At 35.4% G+C, this 13536-nt stretch overlaps 5 protein-coding genes across 15 annotated transcripts in view; 4 read left to right on the top strand and 1 right to left on the bottom strand.

The window, feature by feature from the left end:
- LOC139774149 (neurotrimin-like) overlaps window positions 1–13536 on the bottom strand; it is a 307096-nt gene that overhangs the window by 127663 nt on the left and 165897 nt on the right. The window lies entirely within an intron of this gene.
- Window positions 2014–3648, top strand: LOC139774145 (uncharacterized). Its single transcript, XM_071709164.1, has one exon. The coding sequence runs from the start codon at window positions 2121–2123 to the stop codon at window positions 3327–3329; it is 1209 nt and encodes a 402-aa protein (XP_071565265.1). The 5' UTR covers window positions 2014–2120; the 3' UTR covers window positions 3330–3648.
- Window positions 3878–6356, top strand: LOC139774148 (uncharacterized). The gene has a single exon (XM_071709167.1). The coding sequence runs from the start codon at window positions 4005–4007 to the stop codon at window positions 5199–5201; it is 1197 nt and encodes a 398-aa protein (XP_071565268.1). The 5' UTR covers window positions 3878–4004; the 3' UTR covers window positions 5202–6356.
- LOC139774146 (uncharacterized) lies at window positions 6722–8947 on the top strand. The gene has a single exon (XM_071709165.1). It carries the CDS (start codon window positions 7020–7022, stop codon window positions 8226–8228), a length of 1209 nt encoding a protein of 402 aa, XP_071565266.1. The 5' UTR covers window positions 6722–7019; the 3' UTR covers window positions 8229–8947.
- On the top strand, window positions 9243–12268 carry LOC139774147 (uncharacterized). Its single transcript, XM_071709166.1, has one exon. The coding sequence runs from the start codon at window positions 9484–9486 to the stop codon at window positions 10681–10683; it is 1200 nt and encodes a 399-aa protein (XP_071565267.1). The 5' UTR covers window positions 9243–9483; the 3' UTR covers window positions 10684–12268.

Consider the following 13536-nt stretch of genomic DNA (forward strand, 5'->3'; position numbering starts at 1 on the left):
AGTTTTCACTAGCACTCGAAGTTCTTTCTCGTTAAAACTATCGCGCAATACACTATTTAGATAGCGCCATGGCTCGAGTTGCCTCTTCTCGCCGTTTACCGAGCAAGCCACTTAAATACACACACACAACATCACTAGTGATTATGCAAAATCCCTTTACCTGGAAAAATCGCGGGAGACGTTTTTCCGTCATCCGACCGAAAACCTGCCTAACTCACTCGGGGAAGAGCAGAGGGGACGAGAAGAGGCAGGATGAGCCTGGTTACTAGTTCAGAGAGAGTGGACCTTGTATTTTCACAACGAGGAACGTTTTCAGGATATGAGACTTTAATGTGCTTTTATCGCGCTATGAAATAAATTTCCAACTAAAAATGTATTATTGAGAAAAAATTTTGATACGCTTCACAAAATTGTATGTAGATTCAAAAGTCCTACGTCGTCATTGTACGATCGTCCCTGCATTTTTGCCTTGTTTTTTGAAATACCAATATATTTAGTATATATTTAAACAGTTGAAAATAAAAGGTATTTGAATTTAACTTATCACTGATCTCGTTATAGTTGACGTTTATGGGGAGGGGAACGATAATATAAGCTTCAGATATTTATAATTTTCATTCAAGCAGTTACTTAAAAACCGCGTCAACCGCGATTACTTTTTAAATTTTTCTCTTGAAAGAAACATCAGGAATATGCCTTCTAAGTGGAGAATGCAAATGCTATTTCTATTCGACAACAGCACACTACCATCCACGCCCTTGGGACGCACTTTACCGGACCGGAAAAACGTCAACTTTCCCAGGCGTAGAACTCAATTCGTTCCGTTAGTGCGCAGGTTAAAAATCTTTTCCGTTTTTTGACGATCCGAGTTAAATGCTTGTAAACAGCAATTAAAACACGTTACGTTATGTTACGCACTGTTGTTTCCCCACTGATTTATCTAATAAAGTCCATTTTGACTTTGTTAAATTGCCAAGGAATTATGTAAACTATTTTCCTAGTTCGTTATCTCTCTTTTCTACGAAGACTTCGTAAAAAATTTTTCGTGCAACATTTTTGGTGATTTAGCTATGAAATTTTATAATATTTAGCGTATAATAATATTTAGCGAAATGTATAATTATGCTGTGTAAAGTAAAAACTTACAATCTACGGTTATTCACGCATATAATGTATAGATTACACTGTTATATAGACATGCCTTTGTGTATAGGCTACATCCGCTACATCGTTCAAGATAAACGGACTTTGCTGACGTAATTCTTTGATTACGCAATTCTCAAGTGAATCTCCCGTCGAGATGATTCAGTACCGTACGATGAAAAGTAGGTCCACTATATGTTATCCATTACCCAACACAGTATGATATAAAAATTTTCGGACACGATAATCTGTTAAAAAGAAAATTGACGTAAAAAAATAATCTTTTACGCATTCAAAATTTGTTTTACTTACCATTTAAAATTGAAAACACATTTTTAATTTTAAATAATAAGTAGATATACAATAATTAAATTTTCTTTTATCAATATTTGAAAATAATATTTCCTATTTCTTGACATATTTTGTTTGACTTAAAGATTATCTAATAATTGATTTCATTAATTGCGTTATAATAATCGTTGATATGATTAACTTTTATCACATTTCATTAATTGTATCATTGATTTTTTTCAATACTCATTATATTTCGCTGAAATTCTATCAAGCACAATTATAAGTCAACAAAAAAAACCAAGTAGTTCCTAATATATAACTGCATAAAATGGTACCCAAAAATACCAGCAATAAAATAAAATAAATAAATTGTCTGTGTCACATACATTATTATTTTTTTAAAATTTATTCTAATTATTTTATTATATATATATGGATTATGTAAACACACGCATGCAATATATAAATTTAATTTTACCTACGTTATAGCTTAATAATGTATTTATATCTACTACTTGAATTCATCTTGCGTAACAAGATGAGATAGCGCTTTTCAGTTCAATGAAGGCCTTATAAAATCAGTGTTACTTGAGCTGCGGTCGAGTCAGGAAGCGTCACTCGCACTAAACGGACATGCTCAACGGACAATCATACCTAACGAATTGTACATCGCACGAATAAAAATGTCTCACGATGAAGATTTCCAGAAATGGATCGAAAAGGTAATGTCAAAGATCATCGAGAGTTTCGGATCAAACATCGATCAAGCTCGATATGAGATAACCGAACCCACTGACGTTATTATGTCCACTATGTACTACGCGTGCGTGAAGTTTAAAAATAGACTGACGGGTCAGAATGAAGAACATTCTATAATACTAAAGAGACCGATACAAGCAGAAGTCTGGAGACAGATGAACAACAGCGATTTTCAATTTCACAACGAAATTTTATTTTACCGGATGTATGGCCAACCGGATGAGAACTTTCCGAGATGTTTCTACGTTGACGAGAAGCCACCTGCCGACTCGGTAATCGCTCTGGAGAACGTCAATAAACGAGGATACTGTCCTTGTCCACATAAATACAACGTTCCTTTGGAGTACACATTGGCGGCAATGCGCGAGATCGGACGATTCCACGGCAAAGGATACGTCATGAAGGAACTACAAAAGGAAAACTTCTTCGATATCGTGGGGCAGCTTCAAGATTGTAGATTTGACAAGACAATGAGTTCAACGAATGAGTTTAAGCTTCTTATCAACTCTCAGGCAACGCGAGCAGTGGAATATCTTCGCAGCCACGACCACGACACAATTTTCTGCGACAAGATGGAAGCTTTACTCTCGAACGCGTTTGACGAAGTGATGATAAAGACAGTTGAACCGTTAGAACCCTTGTCCACACTGTGTCACGGCGATTTTACATCGAATAACATTCTCTTCAAGACGGAAGATGATGGACAACAACATGCAATGCTGATCGACTTCGCGCTTCTTGGATATTCGACTCCGGTCGTTGATCTTTCCACGTATCTTTGTTTGTGCTGCTCGACTGAAGTGAAAAAGAACAAGTTCTCCGAAATAATGCGAGCCTATCACGATGCATTGAAAGAATACTTATTGGAAGCTGACGTTTGGGACGTGGAGAAATATTCTTACGAAGCTTTGACGGACGATTACAAAAGAGGTGGTCTCTTCGGTTTCATTATCGCATCCTTTTTCTTACCAAATTTAATGGGGTACAGCAGAGATATACAACAACTGATGGACTTGGGTGCAATGGAAGCTTTCAAGTTGCTCAAGCAGGATGGCGGAGACGAAATATCCAAGATACTAGCTGACATGTTGTTACATCTGAGAGACCTTGGTTGTTTAAAACAGTTTTTATAATCACGAGATATTTATGTGTACACGCACCGACATAAATGGTGTCCCACGGCGCGCGGCGGTTAGGTGTATGTACGTGTGTTGTCACACGCATACACGCATCGGCAAGAATGGTGTCTCTTGGCGGCTGAGTCCACGCGCCAAGTCACACGTATGATACGCGGTTTGTGCGTGTATGCGTGTGTCTACACACATATATCGAGCAGCCAAAAGACACATTTCTGCCAATGCGTGTATACCTAATACCGTATGTTACTGTATTAATGTTACTATAATACTGTATTAATGCATATACCAATATTAATGAATTATAGTAATTATATAGGGTGAATAATTATACAAGTTAAAAAAAATTCCAAATACACAATTATGCTTCAGGCATACGCAATGTAAATAAATAGAAAGAAGTTTCTCTGTGTCGTAAATATAACTAAATACTTTTTCTGATACACACACACACACACACACACACACACGAAAGAAAAGTAAGTTATACCTCCCACTCTTTATATTGTTCAGACCCTCCTTACGTACACAAGATATAAGTAGTTATATAAGTGATGTACGTGTCAAAGCTACACAGTATCATTCGAGCGATTCTCGAAATAACCGGTTCGAACATTGCTCTCGCGTACAAAATTTCTCGCGAAACAGTTCTCGCGTCACAAAGTGAATAAAATGTCGCATGTTAAAGATTTTCAAGAATGGATAAAAGAAGTAATGTCAACAATTATTGAAAATCTCGGATCAAACGTCGATGAAGCTCGATACGAATTATGCGAAAGCACCGATTATGTTATGTCTATGCAATATCATATAAACATGAAATTCAAGAATAAGAATGGTGATAGTGAGGAACTTTCTATAATACTGAAAAGACCTACGCAGTTGGAAAGCGTCAGATTAATGAGTCGCATCGATTATCAATTCCACAACGAGATCCTGTTTTACCAGATGTACGCCCAGCCTGGTGAGAATTTTGCGAAATGCTTCTACGCCAATGAACGACCGCCCATTGATTCGGTGATCGCTCTGGAGAACGTCAATAGACGAGGATATTATTCTTGTCCGTATAAGTACGATGCTCCTCTGGAATATACATTAGCGGCGTTTCGTGAGATGGGAAGATTCCATGGTAAAGGATATGTTATGAAGGAGCTACAGCGCGAGAAGTTCTTCGATATTGTGAAACAATGTCAAGAAACTAGGTGGCACCCGACATATGATGAATACAAGAATTTTATCGATACAATTGCAACGCGAGCGGTAGAATATCTTCGCAATCATGGTCACGATGTAACTTTCTGCGATAAAACGGAAGCCTTACTCTCGAAAGCGTTTGACAATGTGATGATGAAGGCGGTGGAGCCGCGAGAGCCACTGTCCACGCTGTGTCACGGCGACTTTACATTGAGCAATACTCTCTTCAAGACGGAGAACGATGGACAATACCGAGCGATGCTGATCGACTTCGCGCTTCTTAGATATTCGACTCCGGTCGTTGATCTTTCCACGTATTTTTGTCTGTGCTGCTCGAATGAAGTTAGAAAAGACAAATTCTTCGAGATAATGCGAGTCTATCACGACGCGTTGAAAGAGTATCTGCTGGAAGCTGGCATTTCGGACATCGAGAAATACTCGTACGACGCTTTGCTAGACGATTACAAGAGAGGTGGTCTCTTCGGTTTCATTATCGCATCTTTCTTTTTAGCGGTGTTAAAGGGATACTGCGATAGAGATCCTCAACAAGTAGTATGCATGGAGTTTGTGGAGAGAGCGAAATTGCTAAAGCAGTTCGGCGGAGACGAAATATCCAAGATACTAGCTAACATGTTATTGCATCTGAAGGATCTTGGTTGTTTAAAATATTTTTGAAAGCAATATAATATTATTCCGAGTTGCGTATATATATGCATAGATTATAATCAATCAATAATTATGAACTATGAGGTAAACAAAGTACGAGTGCTCAGTTAGGTATCAGGAACGTTCAACGTAAAAGACAAAGACATTCTGCGTATAAATCTTAAATAAATGAAAATAAACTGTTATTGATAAACAAGTTCATATAGATTTAATTCATATATAAGTTATATAGATACGAAATACTAACATAGGTAATTCATTTATAATCATTGTAACAATCTTTTTGTGAAATAATTCATCCAACCTTAAAAAGATAAGAGCGATAGAACTTACTTAAAAAAATGTAAAAACATTTATTTTGCTATAACTGTGTAATTTTATTATTAAAATTTAATTAATCATAGGTAGTACATATTAATCAGTTTCAGCGCTTACATATTATCATCACAATTATTATATACCACCGGAAATGTAATCTGATAATCTGTCAAATGTTAATACACATTATTTCGCATTTATGTTCATAAGTAATGTAATTTTTGTAAAATCTCTTCGAGAAACAAAATATAGATATATGTAGATATATATGTAAAGAATTCAGCCACATAAATATGATAAAACAAGAGAATCGAATTTTCAAAAATTTTGGATAACAATAGCTCTTTACATATTATTAACATTACAAATATTTTATGAGGCGTCAAAGATTCGCTAAATTTGTCACGATTCCATTACGTTCTTCGTTAACCTCGTGTTACGAACCAACAAAAGATCTCGTTCTTTTACATTGAGTCATTCAGTTTCCACAGTTATTCGTTACTCTTCGCACGATTCCGTATTTCATCTACTTTCTTTCAGCTTTCTTCGAGTGGCCGCGTATTGTTCGCGAAAGTATCTTTCGTGACCCCGTTTTTTTTTGCACCTATTCGAACACCAAAAGAAGAGAGACAGAGATGAACCGTTTAATCCTCCAGAGTGAAGCGCGTAAAAAGACATTTGTCTATTAATTTTAAAGCATTATATCATTTCCTAGACTTACTTAAAAACAGAATAGAGATAAGCTGTTAGATAATATACACCAACTATATCTACTGTTGTAATATTAATATCAGATATCAGATACGTTGTAATATCAGAAATAAAGTTTTGAAGTTAAGATAATAATCTGATTGTGCATTTTATTACAGGTGTTATCTTATATTTTTAACGTATTATCTCATATTTTTAACGCGGTTTACTGTAAAATGTATTCCAGAAATTAATCGCTGAGTATATAACGATAATACTACGATAAGGTAATCAGCAATTTTGCTGAATTTTACTGAATTTAGCGAAAATATTGCAAAATCAAAGTACCAAAAGTTTATATTTCGCATCGTTTAATTTCGTATTTTTAGCATTATTTCTAATATTATTTTTTAACATTGTTTTTAAAGTTAGGTATTTCGTAACATATCACATTTTTAAATATTATATATCATTCTCTATATATTATACAGTAATTTTAATCGACCAATTGTGGTTATTTATCCTCTAAATTATGAATCACTATTTCATATGCACTATTTCATCACGTTGATACGTGCTACCACAGTATCGTTAAGTTAATATGTACCTCCCACTTTTGACGTCATACTTACATTCTGTACAAGGCTAAGCCCCACTCATGATCTCTCTGACGAGTATTATATCTCAGAGTGACAGCAATGTGCGAGTCGCGGTACAATCAAGATAACGAATCCAAGCAGAACTAGTCAGTGTCAGAAGCTTGCATTGGCACATTCTTAGACTCGAGTGTAACGATTTACACGTTGCACTGCTAACAAAATGTCTCACACTGAAGACTTTGAGAAATGGAACAAAGAAGTAATATCGAAGATTATTGAGGATCTTGGACAGAACGTCGGCGAAGTTCGGTATGAGTTATCCGAACAAGCCGACAATATTATGTCTACTGTTCATTATATATGCGTGAAATTTAAGAATAGGACAAAGGGTCAGAGTGAAGAACTTTCTCTAGTAATAAAGAGACCCTCACGGATAGAATACTTTAGACGGTTGACCCGCAGCGACTTTCAATTCCACAACGAGATCCTGTTTTACCAGATGTACGCCCAGCCTGGTGAGAATTTTGCGAAATGCTTCTACACCGATGAACGACCGCCCATCGATTCGGTGATCGCTCTGGAGAACGTCAATGGACGAGGATATTATTCTTGTCCATATAAGTACGATGCTCCTCTGGAATACACATTGGCGGCGTTTCGTGAGATGGGAAGATTCCATGGTAAAGGGTATGTTATGAAGGAGCTACAGCGCGAGAAGTTCTTTGATATTGTGAAACAATGTCAAGAAACTAGATTCGACTCGACATGTGATGAGTACAAGAATTACGTCGATATAATTGCAACGCGAGCGGTAGAATATCTTCGCAATCATGGTCACGATGTAACCTTCTGCGATAAAACGGACGCCTTACTCTCGAAAGCGTTTGAAAATGTGATGATGAAGGCGGTGGAGCCGCGGGAGCCACTGTCCACGCTGTGTCACGGCGACTTTACATTGAGCAATACTCTCTTCAAGACGGAGAACGATGGGCAATACCGAGCGATGCTGATCGACTTCGCGCTTCTTAGATATTCGACTCCGGTCGTTGATCTTTCCACGTATTTTTGTCTGTGCTGCTCGAATGACATGAGAAAGGACAAGTTCTTCGAGATAATGCGAGTCTATCACGACGCATTAAAAGAGTATCTGCTGGAAGCTAGTATTTCGGACGTCGAGAAATATTCGTACGACGCTTTGCTGGACGATTACAAAAGAGGTGGACTCTTCGGTTTCATTATCGCATCTCATTTTTTACCAGTATTAATGGGATACTACGATATAAACGACGACGATACAATCGGAAACAACGATGAATTCTTTGAAGGAGCACTACGTAACAAACAACTTGGTGGAGATGAAATGTCCAAGATATTAGCTGATATGCTGCTACATTTGAGAGATCTTGGTTGTTTAAAATATGTTTCATAGTGGGACAATTTTTTTCCACATAATATATGTATAATGCCAGATTATTATCAATTCATAATTATAAGGTATAGATTATAAATAAATTTAAATCGGTAACTAGAGATGTCATAAAAATACATAATATAAAATAATAAATACAAAAACGTTTCTGTATAGATTGTAAATAAATATGATAAATACATACAAATTGCAAATCGATGTAATAAGTATATCTTTGAATTATAAATGTGTTTTGGTAATAAATTGTTTGCTATCTCAAAAATATTTTAAAACTATTCTTTGTTTGATTTTTTTATTCAATAGTTATGTTTTTATGATTAAGATATTTTTTTTAGAAGACTGTCGCAAGAATTGCAATAAAATAAAAATTTAATACAAAAAATTTATCTTAAAATAATTATAAAAATTTTTATTTCATACAAAATAATATTTTATGAATCTAAAAGAATTTAATTTATTGTATAGTGATAGTATTTCTAATTGTGCATATTTATCGTCTCGCTCTTTGCAATATGCGATAATGCAATATATGATAATGTTGATAATATGCAATTAATAATAAAAATGCGATAAGATACATCATTTTTTCACACTCATGTTCAATTGCGTAACGTGTATGACTAAACTACAAGTAAACATTAATACCTCAGTTAAACGACAGATATTAATGTAATTAATTTCATCCAATAAAAAAATAAAAATATTGTAATTTTATTCAATCGATTGGTATAATAATTTTGTCAATCATGTTATAACTACTAACAAGGCAAGGCTTCTCCATGACTTCTTTTCACCGTATACAGTATTTTGAATAATATTTATTATATTATTTTAATTTTCCTCTGAGACACGATCATGAAGTAATAATATTTTATTTTTGCATTATTTTTTTGCGTATTTGCGCATCATGTTGACGCACATGGTTCGACCAGTTCTGCGATATCACGATGCATTAATATCAGTCTCCCACTTTTCACGTTAACTTCACAGTTTGTCTTCTTACTCTTATACTCTTGCAAGACGAAGTTAGTTTGTCATATTCAGTGGTCAGAATTAGTTGCACTTTCGAGACGATTTTTTAGAGCTGCGCCTACTTCTTTCCCCTTACCTCTCCGCTCGGCCGGCGAGTCCTACACGTGACGAGCGTGCCACTCAAGCACAGATCATATTCAGTCTGATAGAAATCACTGTACAGTGTGCATCAGTATAGTATTTGTATTCGAACACAACGGGTCGCGCTTGTAAGGCGAATAAAATGTCACACGACGAAGATTTTCAAAAATGGATCAAAGATGTGATGTCGAAGATTATTGAAAATCTTGGACTGGATGTCGATAAAGTTCGGTACAAGGTATCTGAATCGACCGACAAGTATATGTCTACCATATATTATGTACTCCTACAGTTTGAAAACAAAACAAAGGAACAGAACGTGGAATTTCCTATGATATTGAAGAAACCCTTGCTCACTGGTTCTGTGTGTGGTTATATCAATCAACAATTTCACAACGAGATTTTGTTTTATCAAATGTATGCCCGACCGGATGAGAACTTCCCGAGATGCTTCTACGTCGACGAACGGCCGCCAAACGATTCAGTGATTGCCCTGGAGAACGTCAACAAACGAGGATATCATCCTTGTTCGTATAAATGCAATGCTCCTTTAGACTACACATTGGCGGCGATGCGCGAGATCGGACGATTCCACGGCAAAGGATATGTCATGAAGAAGCTACAGCGGGATAAGTTCTTCGATATCGTGACGCGACTTCAAGAAGTTCGGTATTTTAAGACGATGGAAAACAACTACAAACTCATCTGCAATGTTAATTCGACGCGAACGGTAGAATATCTTCGCAATCACGGCCACGATGCAGTGTTCTGCGATAAAATGGAAGCCTTACTCTTGAACGCATTTGACGAAGTGATGATGAAGACAGTAGAACCGCTGGAACCCTTGTCCACGTTATGTCACGGCGATTTAACATTGGACAATATGCTTTTCAAGACGAAAGACGATGGACAATATCGCGCGATGCTAATCGACTTCGCGCTTGTTAGATACTCGACTCCCGTTGTCGATCTTTCCACGTACCTTTGCCTGTGCTGCCCGAATGAAATAATAAAGGACAAGTTCTTCGAAATAATGCGAGCCTATCACGATGCATTGAAAGAATATTTGTTGGAAGCTGGCATTTGGGACATGGAGAAATATTCATACGAAGCTTTGCTGGATGATTACAGAAGAGGTGGTCTTTTTGGTTTTGTTATCGCGAATTTTTATCTACCGATATTATTAGGATATCATAAACCAGATGAAATGAGACAAATAACTGAGCGTTTAGGCATGTGGGAAGGTATGAAGCAATTAAAGTACGATGACGAAATATGCAAGATACTAGCTGATACTTTACTGATTCTGAGAGATCTTGGCTGCTTGAAACATATTTTGTAGTCATGCGAAATAACTATAATATATAAAATTTAGATATATATCGATTAGTAACTGTGAAATATATGTCGAGTGAAATATATCTTTAAGTTATCACGAGTTAGGAACATACAATGTATGTAAGTATAAAAGAGCTATGGCGATCATGGACAGATGGATTGTTAATATTATTTCGTGAGATTATCCCAGTTCTATAGCGGCGTAATTTAGAATCACAAGTATTTCGTACGAATTTTCTTTAAACCGACAGATTACTTTTTCACACGAATAGATAAACATTTTTGCTTATAAAACTGTGCGCTAAAAATTTTCTCTATATTGTACATATCTATTCTCTATTATATACCTATATTAAATAAAAATATAAAAAATATCATATAAGAAAAGAGAATTATATTTTTTTATATTATTTTCACTAATCAATAAGCACATCGCATAAAAATTCATGCAAAGTGCTGAGTCATGATTTCAAATTATATCAATAGAAATGTCACGATGTCGCGAAATAATATTGCCACTGATCGTTATAGTTCTTTATTTACGTTATGCATATATTATCTTAGTGTACTTGCTTCCAATCGTCTGTTCAAACTTTAGTTAAACAATTTAGTTAAGCAGTAACGTAATCATAAAAGAAAAGCATTATTTAATCTTACGAACCAATCCTGTGTTTTCAGAACGGAAAAGAAAAATAATTCAACGTTAGTTTCCCTATATATATTTGCACATGCACATATCTTTTGTAATATATTCCTGTATATTCGGATGTAACTTTTTTATTAAATTTACTGTTTAAAATAAACCGTTCGGTAAAACAACCGAATACGATTAGCAGATTTAACGCATATCGCGGAAATGAAACAACGTGGGTAAGGAGCGAGTTGAAACTGAATCCCGATTATATGTATGCGCGATACTCAAAACAGGCGCGGTATTGCGGCAATGTGCCCCGCGTGCACATTGGTGAAATTATTCTTTCGTCCGTGCAAGTCCGGATCTGCCTTTCAAATAAAGAAGCGCCCGTACGCTCAGAATAACTTTGTCATTTCCATATATTTTTCCAAGCTAGCGGCAGCGTTTATCACGAAGCTAACTTATGCCCGAGGTTCACGCACAGTCAAATTTTCTTCTGTATTAGTGTAAAAAGTATTAAACTAGCGATTCAGAAAGCAGCAAAGTACTACAAGTCACATTTTATATTTTTACATAGATCCGTAATTATACCATGTATTTCGATTAAAGGAAATATTATTTTATGTTACAAGAATAAAAGGTAAAGAATCCATTTTATAGATAGTATTACATTTATCGTTGTATTTTTACGAAATGCATAACGTGTTGTAGGTATAGTTGCGTAATAGTCTTACTCTGAAAAACAGAGTTGTGGATTAGATTAGATAAAATGTGATATGATATATAAAATGTGATAAATTACGCACGTTTCACAATACTTTATGTTTAAGTCATGATTGAAAATCTTAGTATCTCAAAAATATATTTCAAAGAAGCTAATATAACACTAACAAAAATTATAAATACATGTTATTTTGGGAATGATTAAAAATGTTCATGAAAATATTTTAATATATATCATTATCTGCATCAATTTATATAATTACCCTTGTTTCATTAAAAATTTTAAGGTTTCTGAACTGGATTTAAGGTGAACTACTATTTCAATAAACGGTTTGTATGATATGTGTACGCTAATGTAAATGCTAATGTACAATAACGATTTAATTTTAATCTAGAATTTGTGTTCTCCTATCACAAAACATGTGATGCAGCAATATTCTATCTTTGTGTTTGCGTCATAAACAATTTTTCCATATAGTATAATTGTTCTATATAGTATAATTTTCCATGAGTAAAAATAGATTTAGTAGTGTAGATTTATTATCTTTATAAGTCAAAATCTCTTGTGTGTTACGTTGAGATGAATATAACTGTTGCAAATTCCTTTATTGGTAACGAAATAGAATTTGCGTAATGATAATGCACTTGTTGGAATTTTTGTTATAAAATTGGAGAATTTTGGAAAATTTACAAAAATTCTATTTTGATTTTATACATATAGTTTAAAAGATATTTGATACTATAAAATTATAAGTACCACTTTCACTGATTCAAGTTGAAAAAGTTTTATTATCTGACTGAGAGCATTCAGAGCTCGTTGCCTTTCGACCATACAACCGATTAAACATTCTAACGATAGAAAATGCTTCGTCGGTTGCTTTGAGTGAACAACGCCGTTTGAACAGTTCGAGAAGCCACCAATCGCCAACGTTAGCGCTCTCTTGTCGTCTTCCGCATAGTTGTCGAAGCGTCGCCCGGAATAAGTTTGATCGTTAAGGCCAAAGAATGCGACACCGTATACATCGAACCTAGCACAAAACTTTTCGAGGGTCGCGAAGCGAGTTTAACAATCGTCGAACTCGCCGAACAGATGCGATATTGAGAAAAACAGACGCGGGGTACCTATCCCGCGATGGAAGACATAGAAAGAGAGAGAAAGAAGATGAGCGAGGAAAAAACACAAGGAAAAATAGTGAAAGGGTTAGAGAAAATCGCAACAGGAGGTAAGGGGTAACAGGAGCAAGCTGGAAAAGAACGAAACGGGAACACTTTAATCGAACTGCAGTTCCAAGTTCGAGTAGAGCATTGTGCCCACCACCAAGTTCCTCGATAGTCTTTTATCGATTGGAGCTGGAGGATGAGAACGTTGTCACTCTGTAACGATTCCAAAGAAAGTGATTCTCGTAAACAATCGTTCGTCTATTCTTCTCTGCTATTTTCTTGAAACAAATCAGAAGTTAATATTTCCTATTCTCATCAACTAGTTAATAACAATTAGAT

Source organism: Temnothorax nylanderi, unplaced genomic scaffold (assembly GCF_030848795.1).
Source record: "Temnothorax nylanderi isolate EJ_2023f unplaced genomic scaffold, tnyl_v1.0 TNYL_tig0074_pilon, whole genome shotgun sequence".
Taxonomy (NCBI): domain Eukaryota; kingdom Metazoa; phylum Arthropoda; class Insecta; order Hymenoptera; family Formicidae; genus Temnothorax; species Temnothorax nylanderi.

What these genes read in the sequence shown, in the direction of transcription:
- LOC139774145 (XM_071709164.1), top strand. Translation starts at nt 2,121, where the DNA reads ATGTCTCACGATGAAGATTTCCAGAAATGGATCGAAAAGGTAATGTCA.
- LOC139774146 (XM_071709165.1), top strand. Translation starts at nt 7,020, where the DNA reads ATGTCTCACACTGAAGACTTTGAGAAATGGAACAAAGAAGTAATATCG.
- LOC139774148 (XM_071709167.1), top strand. Translation starts at nt 4,005, where the DNA reads ATGTCGCATGTTAAAGATTTTCAAGAATGGATAAAAGAAGTAATGTCA.
- LOC139774147 (XM_071709166.1), top strand. Translation starts at nt 9,484, where the DNA reads ATGTCACACGACGAAGATTTTCAAAAATGGATCAAAGATGTGATGTCG.